The sequence below is a fragment of the Telopea speciosissima genome, chromosome 2 (genome assembly GCF_018873765.1).
Source record: "Telopea speciosissima isolate NSW1024214 ecotype Mountain lineage chromosome 2, Tspe_v1, whole genome shotgun sequence".
Taxonomy (NCBI): domain Eukaryota; kingdom Viridiplantae; phylum Streptophyta; class Magnoliopsida; order Proteales; family Proteaceae; genus Telopea; species Telopea speciosissima.
In genome coordinates, this window is record NC_057917.1 from 18,094,754 (window position 1) to 18,112,300 (window position 17,547).

General features: G+C 38.4%; 1 protein-coding gene across 1 annotated transcript in view; it reads left to right on the top strand.

The window, feature by feature from the left end:
* The first annotated feature begins 5,034 nt into the window (after nt 1-5,034).
* LOC122651984 (ABC transporter B family member 25, mitochondrial) overlaps nt 5,035-17,547 on the top strand; it is an 83,419-nt gene continuing 70,906 nt past the window's right edge. The window contains exons 1-4 of the mRNA XM_043845594.1: nt 5,035-5,582; nt 5,755-5,985; nt 6,109-6,295; nt 6,528-6,589. Coding sequence (XP_043701529.1) covers nt 5,259-5,582; nt 5,755-5,985; nt 6,109-6,295; nt 6,528-6,589 — 804 coding nt within the window. The 5' untranslated portion in view covers nt 5,035-5,258. The remainder of the gene's footprint in view (nt 5,583-5,754; nt 5,986-6,108; nt 6,296-6,527; nt 6,590-17,547) is intronic.

The following is a 17,547-nucleotide window of genomic DNA, read 5'->3' on the forward strand; positions in this document are numbered from 1 at the left end:
TGTCAACACTCTCATGAATCTATCTCTCTCTTCTCCATATGAAAAGACACCTATGCCCCCTTGTTTTGAGGAAGAGAGAGATAGACACATGGGAGTGTTGGTATAGGCCACAATCTCGAATAGAAAACTGTTTCCCTTAATTAATTAGGGTCTTTCTAGGCATCACTATGCCTAGTGATGTATAACTTTTCAATATTTGTCACTTAAAAATACATGGGTTAGTGAGTCCATATGTTGGAGGACCCACATACATCTCAATGGCCAAATTTTAATCCATAGTAAACAAGGAAAGTGCACAAGGCTCCCGCTATTGCAGGGTCTGGAAGGGGCAAATGTATGCAGCCTTACTCCCTACTTTGCAAGAGAGGTTGTTTCCATGTTTCGAATAAAATACAAAATGATATTTTATAATTTTAACTATTTTTACTCATTTTAAGCTAAATTATCCTCTATCACATTGACTAACTTGGGTACTATCATAGTAAATAGTGAAGCATTATGCTTCACTAGGCAGAGTCACAAGAAGAAACCCCAATTAAGTAATTTTATGTGAAAGAGCATAGAAAACCCAACGATTTAGACGACTTTTATTTATTTATTTATTTATTTGACCATCAAAATGAAATAGAAACTTTATTTGGTGCTAGCAAAAGGAGTGAAAAAATGCAAACCATCATTTTATTTTATTTTTGGTATAAAGGCAAATCATCATTTGGTTGTTCATAAATTGTGGGTATCTTGCATCATTGAAAAGGGTAGTGAATCTTTACTTGGAACTAGCAAAAGGAGGACCAGAAACAGGTAACCAGCAAATAAAAAAAAAAACAATTTAAAATGGTATTTTTGTGAGTAGAGAACAGCCCTTAGCTGTCAGAGGTATAGGTTGATAGTTTTAGAAGTCAAATCCAATTGAGGCTTCCAAGAAGAATGCATGAGGTAGGTTCCATATTATAGAGTAACTCTCAGTAACCAGACTAAATGGATTTTAAGCTGATTTGTTTATTGGGTATAAACATGTTGAAGAGATTGAGAGATCTAAGCTTCCTTGAATGGGCCTTACGAACTAGAAGGCCCATTTATAGGATCTTGACCCTCAATTGTTGACTAAAACCCACACAAAAAAATGGTCAAATGGGCCCAACAACTGCCCCAAACGTCCAATTAAGTGTCCTACTTGGGCTCTTGCCAAAGACGTTGTGGCCTGGAAAAGCAATGCCAGCATCGTCATCACAGCTACAATTTGGCAAAGGATGGTGGCTGAACCCTTCCCACATCCCTATTCTAAACACTTTTTGAAATAAAAAAAAGAAGCTACTTGGTCGCATGGAGCCTTAGCCCAGTCATTAGGGTGTTCAAAATTACAATCCAGCATTAATGAAATCAAAAATTTTATCCATGTTGATGTCTTTGCGTGTTCTCTCATTGGCGCCTGCCCTGGTGCAAGGGTCATGCGACCAGACAGCGATCTCTTGACTGTACTTCGTTTTTTTTTTTGGACTAAAGATCAGTAAATGGTATTAATCAAAAAATGAAAAGATTACATGATTAATGTTTAGGCATTCCCAGACGAAAAAACAAAATTACAAAACTGAGGTTATCATAAGCAAAAACTCGTAAAAACCCCTAATTGAAATATACTTTTACCCATCATATCCCAAGGTACATTAGCTCCTACAAAATTTAGATGTGTTGCCCAAGATTCCCATGTTTGAGATTTTGCAGCATTCTTAGCTAGAGAAGAGAAGCCCATACTTGTTGGAATTTTCATAGAATTGAGTTTGACAAAACAGGGAGCACTACAGATTCAGAATCAGCTTCAATCCATAGGTTAGAAATATCATTTTTCTCGGCCAAGTAAACACCATAAACTAAAGCTTAATATTCAACAAGAAAATTTGTCAGAGAATCAAGGAATGAAGAAAAAGAGCAAATGGAATAACCATCGTGATCTCTGATAATGACATATGCACTCTGCTATACCAGCTGGATTACCTAGAGAGCAACCATCAATATTAATTTCATGTCAACCTTGTTATGGTTTGCACCTAGGAACCTCTTGAATGGTGGTGCAACGCGCTAAAAGCCTCTGATTGATATTGAAATCTCTAAAAAACTTTAGGGAGAATGTTCTCTGTGCTGCAGCGCAGGCTACGCCCAGGCACAGGGGCCTGCCAATCAGGGGGTAGGGTGGTCATTACGCCCACCCCCATGTGCCTGGGCACAACCTGCACTGTGGCATAGAGAACAGCGCCCCAAAACTTTAAACTCCATAATACATTTGCAATTAATATTTTTCACCAAGATGGATGCATAACAAATCTCTTATCTTATCATCTTCTGAATTTGTTGGAAAGGATTCTACCCAAAAAAAAAAAAAAGAATTTGTCGGAAAGGAGATATTTTTCGATTATAGACGTGGTAGTTTCTTTCCATTCAAATTACAATATGATAGTAACACCAGCCCTCCAAACTTCCCTAACACCCAACAATATGATAGTAACACCAGCCCTCCAAACTTCCCTAACACCCAATCATTGGAATTCACAATTCAAATTTGGTTAAACAAATAAAAAAAAATGAGGAAATTACATGCACTTCCCTTGATGTTTGAAACAATTACAAAACACCCCCTAGTTTCATCTTTTACGTGCATCTCCTTGGATTATTGGGAAGCTTACAAATAAGCCCTTATCGTCAAGTTCAAACCGTTAGTTGTAGTTAAACTTTTCAAAAACCCTATATTACCTTTCAATTTTTCCCATAGACCATTTTCCCCTTATTCTTAGATCAAATCCTTCTGCTCCTAATATGTTTAAAAAAAAAATTTAATTTCATGGAGTGCCATGGCCGCCCAGCCAGCAAGGAGTAGCGTGTTCATCCGCTGTATCTCTCTCCCTTTTATTCTTGGATCAAACCCTTCTTCTCCTATTAAGTTTTAAAAGAATATATTTAATTTCATGGGCTGCCATGGCCACCCAGCCAGCAAGCGGCAGCAGATAAAATGGAGTGGAAAAAGAAAATATTAACTAGAAGAAATGGAGCCATGGTCGCCAGAATGAAGTTCTCCGGCATGAGGTAGCCCATTGAATAAAGAGACCAACAGATGGGACCTTCTTCTCTCCCAAAATGAAAATGGAGCCATGCCAGAGAACTTCATTCCGGCGACCATGGCTGTAGCCACTTGAATAAAGAGACCAATAGATGGAATGTGAAATTTATAAAGAACCACAATAGTGTTGTGGAAAAATAAAATCTTAACTGGAAGATATGGAGTGGAGAAGAAGTACCTGAAGCATGGAAAGCTCAAAACTCTAGTAGTTCCCAGTGTTCAAATTTCTTCCTTTAGAACAACATTCTGAAACTGTAATCGTTCAAGACTGAGAACTGCGAGGAAAGGGAACATTCTGAACATATTAGTTTCTGTGCAGCCATGGTCACCGGAATGAAGTTCTCTGGCATGAGGTAGGTCTTCGCTGGGGTTCGCGATGCCGTAGGGCATCAGACAGAGCCTCAATTGGCAGTGGAAAAACAACATAAACCCTTGAATTTTTCATTTTGGCGTGAGGTTGAAGACGGGGATAACCCCGTCATTAATGGTTCAGGTGTTTGAATTTCACAATGACATACAGAGAAAGAAGGGAGATGGAGAAACTAACCTTCACAGAAGGGTGGCTGGGCCAGGGGATGTCTGCAACCTTCGTTAGAGATGGTGTGAAGGCAAAACCCTAAATCGATTTAGGAATTTTCGTTTTGGGAGAAAAGAAGGTCATGAAGGGTAAAAATGTAAAATAGTACTTAATGTAAATCACTAAAGTATAAAAGGTAAAACTATCTTTGTTTACTTTCAAAACTAACAGTTCCATGGGGGTTATACGTAAAAGCTGAAACTAGGGGAGTGTTTTGTTATTGTTTCAAACACAAGGTGGTGCATGTAATTTGCTCTAAAAAATGATGCAAAACTAAATGCACAATTGGTTCCTTTGTCTTGTGTTTCTGCATTTTCTGATGAATCTTGGTCAACAAGTTCTTCCAAAGGCGGTCGAGGGGTTCAAATGTTAGATAGTTCGGGGGGCTTTTTGGTTGCTCGGTGCAAAGCTTCTTGGGCTAGTTCTGCCTCTCTCCTTGAAGTTGAGGCTGTCTGCGTTGCTATGACACTTGCTTGTAGTCTTCAAATTCCATGTCTGTAGGTCTTTTCAGATTACCGACTTATCATTTTAGCACCCTAGGGCCTGAGTACATCTTTGGATTGGGTCTCTTTAGTTGTTGTGAAGGACATTTTGTGTTTGTGTAATATTTTTTCTTCTATTTCTTTTTCCCATGCATCTCGAAACTGTATTAGGGGAGCTCACCTCCCAGCCAAGGGAGCTTCTAGGTTTTTCGTTGTCTCGCTTTGGTTGTTTTCGCCACCTCCTCAACAACCTCCTGTGCTTATACATTTCGACCAAAGTTTCTCTATTGTTGATTTCATCTAATAAAATTCTCTTTGTTCTTGATATGAAAAACAAAAAAAAGAAAGAACGCTCATTGGTGCTGTGTGGGACCATATACCTACACCCAGACATAGCCTGATGTGAAAAGACCATCACACCCCCTAGAAAGGTGGAAAGGTCCAAGGGTAGGACAATCTTTACGCATCGGGCTGTGCCTCGATGTAGATACATGTCTATACACAACACCTGTTCCTTTTCCCCAAAAAAAAAATATAAGAATTTTTTTTTGGTAAGAATTATATTTCACCCCATTTACACATGAGACCTAAAAGTATGAATACCTCCTCTTGTGTAATTTACCCATGTGTCAGATTATCCTATCCCATATTCCGTTCTAAACAAACGGACTAAAAGTGTGAATCTCCTCTATACTCATTTACCTCCCACTGCGCCACCACGAATCTAGCGGCTCTCTCTCCGTCTCCCGTTAACATCGCGATATGCTCGTTCTGACCAGCCAAATAATTTATTTATTCATATCTTCGCAAACCTATTTAATTTATTATTACCAGTCGTAATACTTTTTTAGGGTTCTCATATGTTTATTTCTCTGTTTCTACGTTTCTGCCAAACCTCTTTTATAATTTTCCTCCACTCCTCATCGTTTCGATCATGTCCTGCACTAAAAATTGAAGAATCGTAGTCGATGGCTACTTCTGCTTTGATCGGGGAATATTTCCGATAATCGCCAATTGCTCTGTAGCATGTAAATTCATTTAAAGTCCAGTGATAGTGACTCTGACTCTGCAACAATTGCTGGAAACGAGGATGCTAGCTGCTTCGAGGTGTTTTAGGGTTTCTGAGTTCCTCCGATGCAGAGGCCAGCAGAATGCGCAACTTGTTTATAGGAATTCAATGTCTTTAATCTCCATTGATCCTCATTGGAGTACTACGTGTCTCAGATTTTCTCGGCGGCAGTGTCTTGACATTAGACCTCAATGGCTGAACAGTGGAAGTCATACATTCGACGGGAAATCTTCCTTAAGGCGCACCCCGTTGGATGTCGGGTGCAAAGGTGGTTTCTTTAAACACTTGAATGGGTTTTTGTGGGATTCTGCGTCTCCCAGAAGGACTGGGCCTTACAGACAATCGGTAATTTCAACCTTTCCTGATTTATTATCTATTTTCCTCATCCTATACTTGTTCATGATTTGTGTTCTTGAATTGCATTTATTAGTGAACTGAACACATTTTGCTGCGGACCCCATATTGTGTACATATAGGACTGAACCTTACAGAGAATCCACAATTTTGTTATGGACAGAGCTATTTGCACCGTGGGCATGTGTCGTTATCAACGTCAGCTGGTGACTTGAGGGGAGCAAAGCAGGTTGGAGAGCAGGCACAATCCAACAAAGTTGTAAAAAGACCTCCAGAAGAAGAAATAGCAGACATAAAAATCCTGCAAACTCTTGCCAAGTATTTGTGGCTGAAAGACAACCTTGAATTCCGTTTGAGGGTGGTAATGGCAGTGGGTCTTCTAGTAGGAGCAAAGGTTAGAGCTGTTCTTTTAGTTCCTCCTCCGTTATCTTCTCTCAAGAGAATATGCTTGCTTTTACTTGGTTTTAGTTTAATCTCGGAAGCTGTTGCCTAATGACACCTTGCTCTCATCCCTCAGGTTCTGAATGTTCAAGTACCTTTCTTGTTCAAGCTTGCAATTGATTGGTTATCAACAGAAACTGGAACTGGCAGTGAGCTTGCCTCGCTTGCAACTGCTAATTCTACTTTTTTGGCACTTTTTGCAACCCCAGCAGCTGTTATGATTGGATATGGAATAGCAAGGGCAGGGGCATCGGCTTGCAATGGTAGTGTACACGAAGTAATCTTTGATTTGGATCAAGATAATTCTAACATTTTAATGTGAAATACTGAAAATACAACGTGTTTTTTTATCCCAGACATAGAACATTTGTGTTATGCTTCATTTTTTTCCACGGATATAGCGTTGTATAAAATTCTTGTCTTCTGCCTCTGTCTGGTCTTCATATTCTCTTGACTTATCATATGCTAATTATTGTACATATCATATTCTGGCAGAATTGCGGAATGCTGTATTTTCTAAGGTAGCGTTTCGGACAATCCGCATAGTTTCTAAGAAGGTACACAACTTTCTTTGACATTTCTTTTTGTGGAGTTTTCTGAAGCCAAAAATAATTTTCTTGTTTGCTAAATGTTATTTTTGAGTTAAAGTGTAAAACTGTCCCGATGTTATTTTTGGTACAGTCTGCTTTAGCCGTGCTCATTGGTTTTACCATTGCAACAGGTTATATGAATTGTTAATGTTGCTTGGTTACTTTTGGATTTGAGTGCTTGCTTATAAATTGGGAATTCTTATTGCCATATAGGTATATTGCTATGCCAAGTATTGATGTAATGTTGAATAATAGCCACAAGCAAATTGCTTCAAAAAATACAACATAGCAGGAGGTCCAAGTTTGACCAAGATTCAACCAAACTGATTTAGAAGCTTCAGTATAAAATGGAATCACATTAAATTGTAGGGACAGCAACCAGCTGCTGATGGCAGAGACCTGGGATGAAATCCTGCCTCACCTGGTGATGCAGATTTGAAGGTCTATCACAGGAAATCAAAGAGGCCAGCAGCCTAGTGTGGTCTTAATTTAATGCTGTTTTGTTTACTTAGATTTTTGGAAGTGTCTTTTGGTTCAGACTCATCGACCCTTGGTTCAATCCCTGGTTCATTTAAGTTGCATGTTATTTGTTTTTATTTTCTTTTATTTTAAGTTGGGTTCACATCATCTATTGAAGACAGTATAGGCTTGTTAGAAGTATATTTCAAAGGTGATTGTGTTATGTACAGATGGGTTGGTTGTACTTGTGGGATCTCCCACACCAACTATAACTCTGACTTTATTTGTCTATAAAAGCAGTCAATGGGCTCATTCCATATGATTTTTCAAAAGAAAACTGCAGCTTTGCTTGCCTCTTCTCCATTTAAGATCTCTTGTGTTTGATCAAGAAATCCCTTGTGTGTGATCAAGGTAGATTGGTGTCTGATCCAATCGAACACCTTGCGGTGTGAAGCCCGGTTGGATTGTTCTATTGCTGCATTTATTGATTCTTCTACTTGTTATTCTACCATTAACAAATTAGTTGAGTTTTGAAATTTTCTGCAACTTTTGTTCTACCCACAATTCATATGCAAGGGTTTTTTTGCATGAATTCTGAATAGAAGAATCCAGCCATTAGAATCTGTCCGTATTTTGACCTAATGTTCTTCAATCCAAAATATCTCTATTAAGGATGAGAGTCCTACTCAAACTCATCCAGCTGATAATGCACAACTTATTGCTAACCACGGCACCAACTCACCAAGTCAGCGGCTATCTCTAATCTGTAACCACTAACAGATCTCTCTCTTATCTCTATATGGTTGTATCCTATCTTATCAACTCTTGTAAAACCTCTATCGTATCAACTCTTGTAAAATCACTTATAAATACAATACAAACACCCAACGAGAATCATCGTGGGAATAACCAGAACTCATATTTTTACATGGTATATTAGGAATCAAGACCACGAAGTATGTGGAGAATGACATCCGATTCAGAAACCGGATAAGCAGCGGCAGCGAGATTATCGACGAGACCCTTGATGTGTTGGAGATAATCGGCCATGCTCATGGAATCTCGTTTTAAAGTGGAGAGTTGGAACTTCAATTGCATGATGCGAGCTTGGGACTGAGACGTGTAGATGCTCGCTAATGTAGACCAGGCAGCGTGGGAGGAAGTGAGTCCAACTATGTGCGCTAAGGCATGCTCAGTGAGAGAGGCAATGATCCAACTAAGGATCACCTGATCTTGGCGTCACTAGAGGGTGTAGGCCGGATTGGGAAGAGCCGGCGAAGAAGGAGGAGATTCAGAAGAGAGGATATTAGCAGGGGGACAGGGAAAGCTCCCATCAACGTAACCGAAGAGGTCATGGGCTTGAAGAAGGGGGATAAATTGAGATCGCCATAAAATATAGTTGGTGCGATTGAGTTTCACAGGGAGAAGCTGCACCACATTGGAGTGTGAAACAAGATTAGGAAGAGTTGCAGAGGATTGAGAAGTAGTTGTTGAATCAGTGGAGCCCATGATGCTGTTGGAGAAGACGTTAGTCTTGGGACTCTATGGATACCATGCTTTATTGTGACAATATTGGCGCCACCTACCTTGCTGCCAATCCTTTCTTCCACGCCCAAACCAAGCACATTGAGATCGATTACCATTTTGTCCGCGAACAAGTTGCTACCGGTCGTCTTTGCATTCGCTTTGTTGCCAGTCCGGACCAACTCGCCGATATCATGACAATGGGCCTGCCTGCTCCTCGATTCTGTACACTATGAGACAAGCTCACCGTTCGGATCCGCCCGCTTTGCTTGCGGGGGCGTATTAAGGATGAGAGTCCTACTCAAACTCATCCAGCTGATAATGAACAACTTATTGCTAACCACGGCACCAAGTCAACGGCTATCTCTAATCTGTAACCATTAACAGATCTCTCTCTTATCTCTATATGGTTATATCCTATCTTATCAACTCTTGTAAAACCACTTATGAATACAATACAAACACCCAACGAGAATCATCGTGGGAATAACCAGAACTCATACTTTTACAATCTTGATTCAATTTTGGCAAGATTCTGACCTGTCATTCTGGAATAATCCATTTTTTCCAATTCTGCCCCTGTTTCTTCTCAAGCTACTGATTTATACCCTGTCATATTGATATCGGTTCTGATTTGCTGTTCTATTTTATTTACTGATACAAGATTCATATGCAGAATTGATTGGTAGTTCAATGCCTAAATTCTGGTCTCTGTTTAACCTCTGAAATTACTGTATTACCCTTTTCCTATTAGTACTAGGATTACCCCTTTATTTTCTGTTTTGACCAACAGATCGATCTCCAACTTTCAGCAACCATTCCTCCTCCTAAATACTGAACTCGATAGGAGTTTCAGACTCATTCCACCATCTGATTTTGTTATCTGTGAGTTCTCTTAAATCTGGAAATTATTCTTTGTGAAAAGATCTTTGTTGATGAAAAAGCTAGAAAAACTTAAATTAAAAGAAAACTTTATACATCATATAAGAAAGGGGGGAAAGGGGTTTTGGTTCTAACTGACTGTAAGATGTGAAAAGATCTTGGCTTGGTATTGTTATGTTCTTTCATTAACAATGCTACATTACCTGTGGGGTTGGGTTGGGGGTGCTACGGGATAGGGGAAGTTTCCTTGTAATACCAAAAAATAGTAGTGGTGATGGTATAGCGTGGAATAAAGTGGCTAAAAAATCAACTGGAAAAGGGTAAACGCCTGGCTATGGTGTACAAGGAAAGCTGTAATTCTGATATAGAATATACAGAAACCAAAGGAAAATATGGTCTCAACATCCTGATGTATGCAAGGCCTACTTTTCCGAATCATAATGGATAGACAATATAATTTACTAAAAGTTGTTGACTGTACTCTAATTAGTTAGACTGTTTAGTCTTTGACTAGGATGCTTAAAACAGAGTCAAATCCATCTAGTGTTTCAAGAAACTATCATTATTTAAATTTTGTAGCATGAGCTTAGTAGATCCTTATTCTGATAAGAAATGGGCTCAGAAGTATTAGTTATCAAGCACAATTAGTTATTGAAGAGAAATTCTTAAATTAAGAAAAAACAAAATTCCACCAAATTCATAACTGACTCCCTGTCTCACCTGCTTGAACCATGGCTTTCAAACCTTAATGGGATCACAAGGAGCTTTATATGAACTTTGAAGTCAATAAAATTGATTGCCAATATAATCATGTAAATTTTATTGAATTGGAGCACTCCAAGTAGATCTAACCCACAACCAACTGGACTGTTAGTAGTTTTCCATTTTCAGAAAAAAAACCTCCTGTCTGATAAGCAAGGTTTAAAATCTCGTTTCGTTTCTGTGTTTCGGTCTGACCGAAATTTTCGAGATACCAGTCGAAATATGGTGTTTTTTCTATGAGTTTTGCTTGGCCATTTGTGGGTGTAAAATGCCGAAAGGACCGAAATGAGATGACCGAAATTACCAAGATTTCTGAAATTTCCGAAACGAGATGACCGAAATTTCCGAAAATTTCCAAATATTGCATTTTTTCAATTCGAACTTGCGTTTCGTTTCGACTCAACCGGAATACTCGAAATATTTGAGATTTCGACCGAGACGAAAAGAGTTTTTGAACAATGCTGATAAGTTTCACCAAAAATCAGAGAGAAGTCTAAATGTTTGGAGATTTAGAAGGTGCCTGAGATACCTGGTTTGTATTTCCCTGTGTTTTCAATGCGAACCAAACTCAGAACCAGTATTCCTTTATGGTTGGTTACCCAGGCCTAGGGAATAACCAGAACAAATTTTAAAAGGTAATAATGTGATTTGATAGAACATGTATATAACATTGCAAATGCAATCAAATCAATATTCAGCTGTAGTTGTGGGCACTCATCTTGGCTTAGATACAGCCAAATTCTGTAGGTGCCAACTGTTAGAAGTAACCGAAGGAAACAACAACTAATGCCTGATTTGGTATGATTTCTATTTCGGAAATTTGGTTTGATTTTTGCACTTTATTTCAATGAAATAGAAATCAGTGGAATAGAAATTCTGAAATAGCAGAGTAGCTGTTTCAGAATTTCTATCTCATTTGATTTCACTCTTGCTTTTTAATGAGCACATGGTTAATTTGATGGGCAAAGTAGTAATTTCATGTTAAAAATAAAACACCACCCTTCTTCTTCTCCTAATGGTCTCACCACCACCACCTCACCGCCACCATTGCCAGCACCACCCCGCCACCGTCACCACACTGCCGCCACCACTTCCATGTTACCACCGTCGTTGCCACCATCACCACCACCACCATTACCATTACCATTACCACTGTCGCCACCGCCACTGCCACCGCCACCGCCACCACTACCTCGCGACCACCATCATTGCCACCACTTCCACCGCCGCCAACACTGCCACTACCCCACCACCATCATTGTCACCACTTCCACCGCCGCCAATGCTGCCGCCATCACCACCACCACCTCCACCTTCTTTCCCAAAGAAATATAGAGAATCTATTCTCAAAAATTGAACTACCAATTGGATTTTTTTTTCTTTAAATATTTCATAACCAAAACAATTTCAAGTTTTTGACCAAAAATCTATTTGTTGACTATTTCATGAAATCGATCCGAAAATGAAATAGAAATCATACCAAATCTGGCTTAAATTTCAAAATAGAAGGAATTAAAAAACTCTGTATGCCTTCTTGTTTTGGCCTCTCTTCCTTGTGATTGGACATTGTACTTTCTGTCTCTATTGCTTTTGATATAATAAAATATTCTTTGTTGCTTATTAAAAGTAAAAAAAACCACTAAAATTTTCTTAGGGTTTTGTTTGTTTTGATGTAAAATGCCTGGAAGTAAAATAAAGTAAAAGAAATATTTCACTTTCCTATAATTTGTTTTACCTTTATTGGGCATATAGTAGTAGGTTCCACTGTAGAACTATGTGTCCTTTATGTTTACGTCTGATGAAACCTCTATTGTTGAGAAAAAATATATTCCTTTTGTTACTTTCGTCTGTTTTACATCAAAACAAATGGAGCCTAAGTACCTACGAATGACCCCTAAACTTATTAAAGAAATTTTTGCTGACAAGAAAAATGCCCCGTAGTACTGAATTTGAATGATCAAAACAGTAGCCAAACAAGATCTTTTCACAGAGAATGAAATCCAGATGTAAGAGAAAACAAATTAAACAAAATCAGATGGTTAAACAAGGCTGAAACTCAGATCGAGTTTAACAATTAGCATAGGGAAGATTTGCTGAAAATTTGAACCTAATTGGCTGGCCAGATCAGCTGATAGGCTAAGTCCTAGTAGCGATAGGACTAGGGGTAAAACAGTAAAATAGCCAATTGAATTAGGGTTTGAAGGTGAAGATAGGTTGCTGATTTGGGATAGGAAATTAACATATAATCAGTTGCTAACTAGGTTCATAAAATCAGAAGCAGAATTCAGATGTAAAACAGGGTTTAATAAGGTAAAGGGAAAAGTAGACATTTCACTCCAGCAGCCAATCGGCTGGTCAGAATTGAGTGAGATTTAAATCGAGTTCTTAAGTTACAGTTCTTAAGATTCAATCCAAATTTCAGCCAAATCCAATGGCTGGTTTGCTTAATCTCAAAAAAAATGCTACATATGATCTTCTAGAAAGTAGGGTTCCAGTTGCAGGAAAATAGAAGAAAACTTACTTCTTAATGGATGAAAAAGATGATGAAATAATAAGAACACCCGAAAATAACACCTGGGCTTCACACCACAAGGTGGTTCGATTGCATAAAAATCCGACCTAGCTTGATCATACACAAGGGGTTCCTTGATCAAGCACAAGGGATCTTCAATGGAAGAGAGCAGCAAAAGCAATAAAAAACTTATATAGACCACTCAAAAATAGACTCAAACACTAAAAAGGAAAGGCCTAACCCATTCCTTAACTAATAAGGTAATCTAAACTGACTAGGAAACCGATAGTAAAGGAAATTGACTCAAAACAGGACTGGACTTATAGAATCATAATGCAGTCTAACTAAAACACTTAATGACAACTAAAATAAAGAAATAAAGCTGCTAACTTAACTAATCCTGTATGCCTAGCCTATACCCATATTATAGGCCCATTGAAGGGGTCCATTACAATGAGGTTATTTCTGGAATTTTAAGCCCAACAATATATAATCCAACCCAAGGCTTATTTCCATTAAAATAAGCCTACGTAGGTGATCTAACTGCATCACTAGGACTTAAAATTCCAGAAATAAAATAAAACGATAAACTAAGGCCTGATTTGGTATGATTTCTATTTCAATTTCAGGGGGTGATTTCTATTTCAGAAATTGTTTGGTTTGATTTTTGCACCTTATTCGGTGAAATAGAAATTCTGAAATAACCAAGGAGCTATTTCAGAATTTCTATTTCATTTGATTTCACTCTTGCTCTTTAACGAGCACGTGGTTAACTTGATGGGCAAAGTAGTAATTTCATGTTAAAAATAAAACACCACCCTTTTTCTTCTCCTAATGGTCTCATCACCACCCCACCGCCAACACCACTGCCACTGCCACTACCCCGCCGCTGCCACCACCACCACCACCAACGTTCCCAAAGAAATATAGAGAATCTATTCTTAGAAATTGAACTACCAAATGGACTTTTTTATTCTTAAATATTTCATGTTGTACAACCAAAACAATTTCAATTTTTTGACCAAAAATCTATTTGTTGACTATTTCATGAAATCAATCCAAAATTGAAATTGAAATTGAAATCATACCAAATCTGGCCTAAACTACTTTTGGATGCTTGGACTAGCTTGTTCTAAGTTCTTCGACCTCTGCAGTCATGTCTTGCATGCTTCTTTTGTATACTAGCAAAATAACCCTGCCAAAGAAAAACCCCAGTTCTTCTGCAAATCAAATCACTTATATGAACCACTGGTTGATTGATAGGACCATGCGTCTTAATACGAAGCCTCTTATTTTTTATGCTCTTTTGAATGGAATCCCTAGTAGATGATTTGGTGATGCAGTTACAACTTACAAGGGTGGACCGACCTCAATAGGGTTTATAGGGGTTTGTTTACTTGTTTGGGGGTTATTTTTGTCATTTGCTATTTTATTATTATTATTTCTGTTAGCACTCGTTGGGTTGAGTTTGATTCAAACTCCACCTCCAAAGTAGAGTACAATTTGGAATGGTTTGAGACTCTTTAAATGTATGCATGTAGTTCATTGAAAGACAATGAAGTGAATTTAGATTTGAGTTTGATAGCTGCTGATATATTTTGACTGCTGGACGTGCTGTTCCTCCCCCTCTTCCTTCATCGATCCAAACCTGTTCTCCTCCCACGCTCCCAGGTACACTCTTATTCACTTCTTTCTCACTGAATCTCCTTTTCCCTTCCTCTATTATTGCTTTGGTTTTTTCCTTTTCTTTTCTTTTCCATTTTACTACTGTTCATTCACTCTCTTTGTTCTCTGTACCCTGTTCTAACGGTACCATCAGTCCTATTTTTGGTTTGACCTCTCTCCTCCCAACCCTTTCTTCCTAAGACTTTGGGATTAATATCACTACCCTAGGGGGACCTAAAACCTAGAATCCTTTCCCACAAATCAACCCGTATTGGAACCACAACCTGCAACTAGGCTGGTTCTAACTTCTAAGTTGTCCCCCTGAAGCAAGTTCAGTAATTTAATAACATTCTCTCTAATGTGAAAGTCGATCTTGAACCAGGGAAACCAGCAGGAGATCGATTGTAGCAGGATCAATAAAATAAAAGAAAAAGCTCAATAACTGAAACTGAATTTTTTATTGCTATTTTCTGTTTACATATGAAAGAAGAACATCTAAGTAAAGGAAAGAAGAATAAAGGGATATAGAAGGGGGGATGGGATCAGCTATCTCAGCTCATCATATTCTCACCCATGGTATCTCACCGTTGCCGGATCTCTCAGCTTCATCAATAACTCTTTTTCTTCAATCTCTGTCCCTTTTCTGCTCAGCCACATACATGTATTTATAATTAAGCAACCCAATCCTAATCTATGTAAGAAACTAATTAATAAAACCTATAGAAACTAGACTCTAACTAGGATTCCTAACAGAACTAGGATTCTCAACTAGGATTACAACTCAAATAGTAAACTATATGAGTGTCTAATAATAAAAATAACACCTAAATCGACTCCTCTAAGCCCGCAGTCTATATCATGTGAACAGTGTTGTGAGGACTGTTCACGTGAACAGTAACTTTTTCTTTCTTTCTTTGTTCTTCATGCTTCGATCTGCATCACTCTCCTTTACTATTTGGGTGCCCAGTGGTTGGGTTCATGAGGGTTGGGAGTGTGGTTTCTTAGTTTGAAATCTCTGATCAATTGGTGTTTGTATGGGCGAGTTTTTCTCACCTGAAATTGAATCCTTCTTCCTCTGGTTGGTTGTGTTGTAAGAAGAAGGGTATTATTACATAATTGCACATAAGGCCCTTGTTTATGAGAATTATGTAAAAGCCCTCTCAATCTGAATTCAGTTTTAACTTCTTCTATTCTTTCCTGAAAATTCAGTTTAGCCCGTTTCATTTAAATTAATCACTCTTCTACTCCTAGATTCTGTTCACCTCTTTGAAAGGTCTCTTAACTGTTTTTAATATATACAAAACTGCCACTAATTCAATTTGAGATATCTGTCACTTATGGGCCCATAACAATCCAAATTTAAGGGTTTCAGACCTGGGATTTCATTATGTGGGGCTAGGTGACCTTGATGACATAACCAAAAAACCTTCAACATCCTGCCCACTCTATTGATTTGGAATAATTAGAAATAAACCGGATAACTAATGATCTCATCACAAACTCCCTTGCTGCTTGGGTGCATTGCTTGTCTACTAGTCTCCATGTTCAGAGTGATTCCAGACTCAAATACCTCAATATCTTTGACGGGCTGTTGGATTGATTCTGAACGGATTCTTCTGATTGTGAGGAGTATAAGGGGTGCAACTCCCTTTGTAACAGACATATTTTGGTGCCATTTTAAAGCTTATCCAGTTACCTTCCAAAGAAGTCCAAGATATAGAAGCTCAAGTAATTTTGCAAGTTTACGGCCAAATTACTGGCAGCATATTAGTCTGTGACAAAATTTATGTTTGTTAGAGTTAACAGTCCAATGCAAAGCCTTTCTGGGAAAGATATAGATTGGATGCTCATACCCTAATGCAAAAGTCAACCTCGAACCAGGGAAACCAGCGGGAGATCGATTGCAGCCAGGATCAACGCAAAAAGAAGAACAAATTGAATATAACTGAAACTTTATTTATTGATTTTTTTGTTTACATATGAAAGAAGAAACATAAAAGGATAAGATGAAGAAAAGGGGATATAGAAGGGGGGGCGTTGGATCAGCTCTCTCAGCCCATCGCCTCTCACCCACGGTCTCTCACCGTTGCCGCGTCTCACAATTTCACCCATAACTCTTTTCTCTTCGATCTCTGTCCTTCTCTGCTCAACCTCATACTCTTATTTATAGTAACTCAATTACAAAGCAACCCAGTCCCAATCTAATTAAGAAACTAAATAAATCTAGAAAAGGGAACTACTAATTTATAAAACGTATAAAATAGAAATTCCTATAAAATCTAGCTGCCATACATCAAAATAACAACTTCTATTTTAGAGAACAAAAATAATAGTAACAAACTGAAATTAGAAACTGAAGCCTACTTTCTAAATATGAAAATAGAAACTAAAAGTTTGGCAGCGTTAGGATAGAAGCTTTCTCCACTTGATGGCCCGACAAGATCTTCTAAAAATCATCCGCATACAAGCCAAATATGGGCGGTGACACTGTTCACGTGAACAGTGTTTGATCCACAAATTCTACTAACAAATGGGTAAAAATATTTCTCTTTTTTCTCTTCATTTTTCGATCTACATCATACTAATGTAGTTCTAGATAGGGTAAAGCCCTACTAGAAGCCAATTAAACCAGGACCAATAACAAGGAACTAAGGGGCTGTTGGTTCTGCAGTTTCAGTAGGACAGAATTGCAGTTTTAGGTCAAATCTAGGGCTTAGGTTAGGATAATGGAAGGGGGGCTTAGGGGGTATGGCTAGGCAGGTTTATAGGACTCTAATAATGTAGGTATTATAGAGTTTTAAGTGTTTTGAAAAATTCTGGAAAACTGGGCAGCAAGTCAGGATCGACTATGGGTTTTGGGGAAATTAATGAAGGATGAGGGGATTAAGGTTTTGATGGACAAATATGGTTGGACAGCTAGATCTAGGGTTTAATGGAATTAGGGTTTATGGGATTCAAACAAAAAATAAAGGGGATCGATTGGGGGAAAGGATTAGAGGGTTAGAAGAAGAAATTGGGTGTCAAACTTACTGGAGATTCCACTGGCAGCAGTTTGAACAGATGTGAAGGATAGAACCACCTTCGAATTGAAGAAGATCCTCCTAGCCGTCACGGCGTAAGG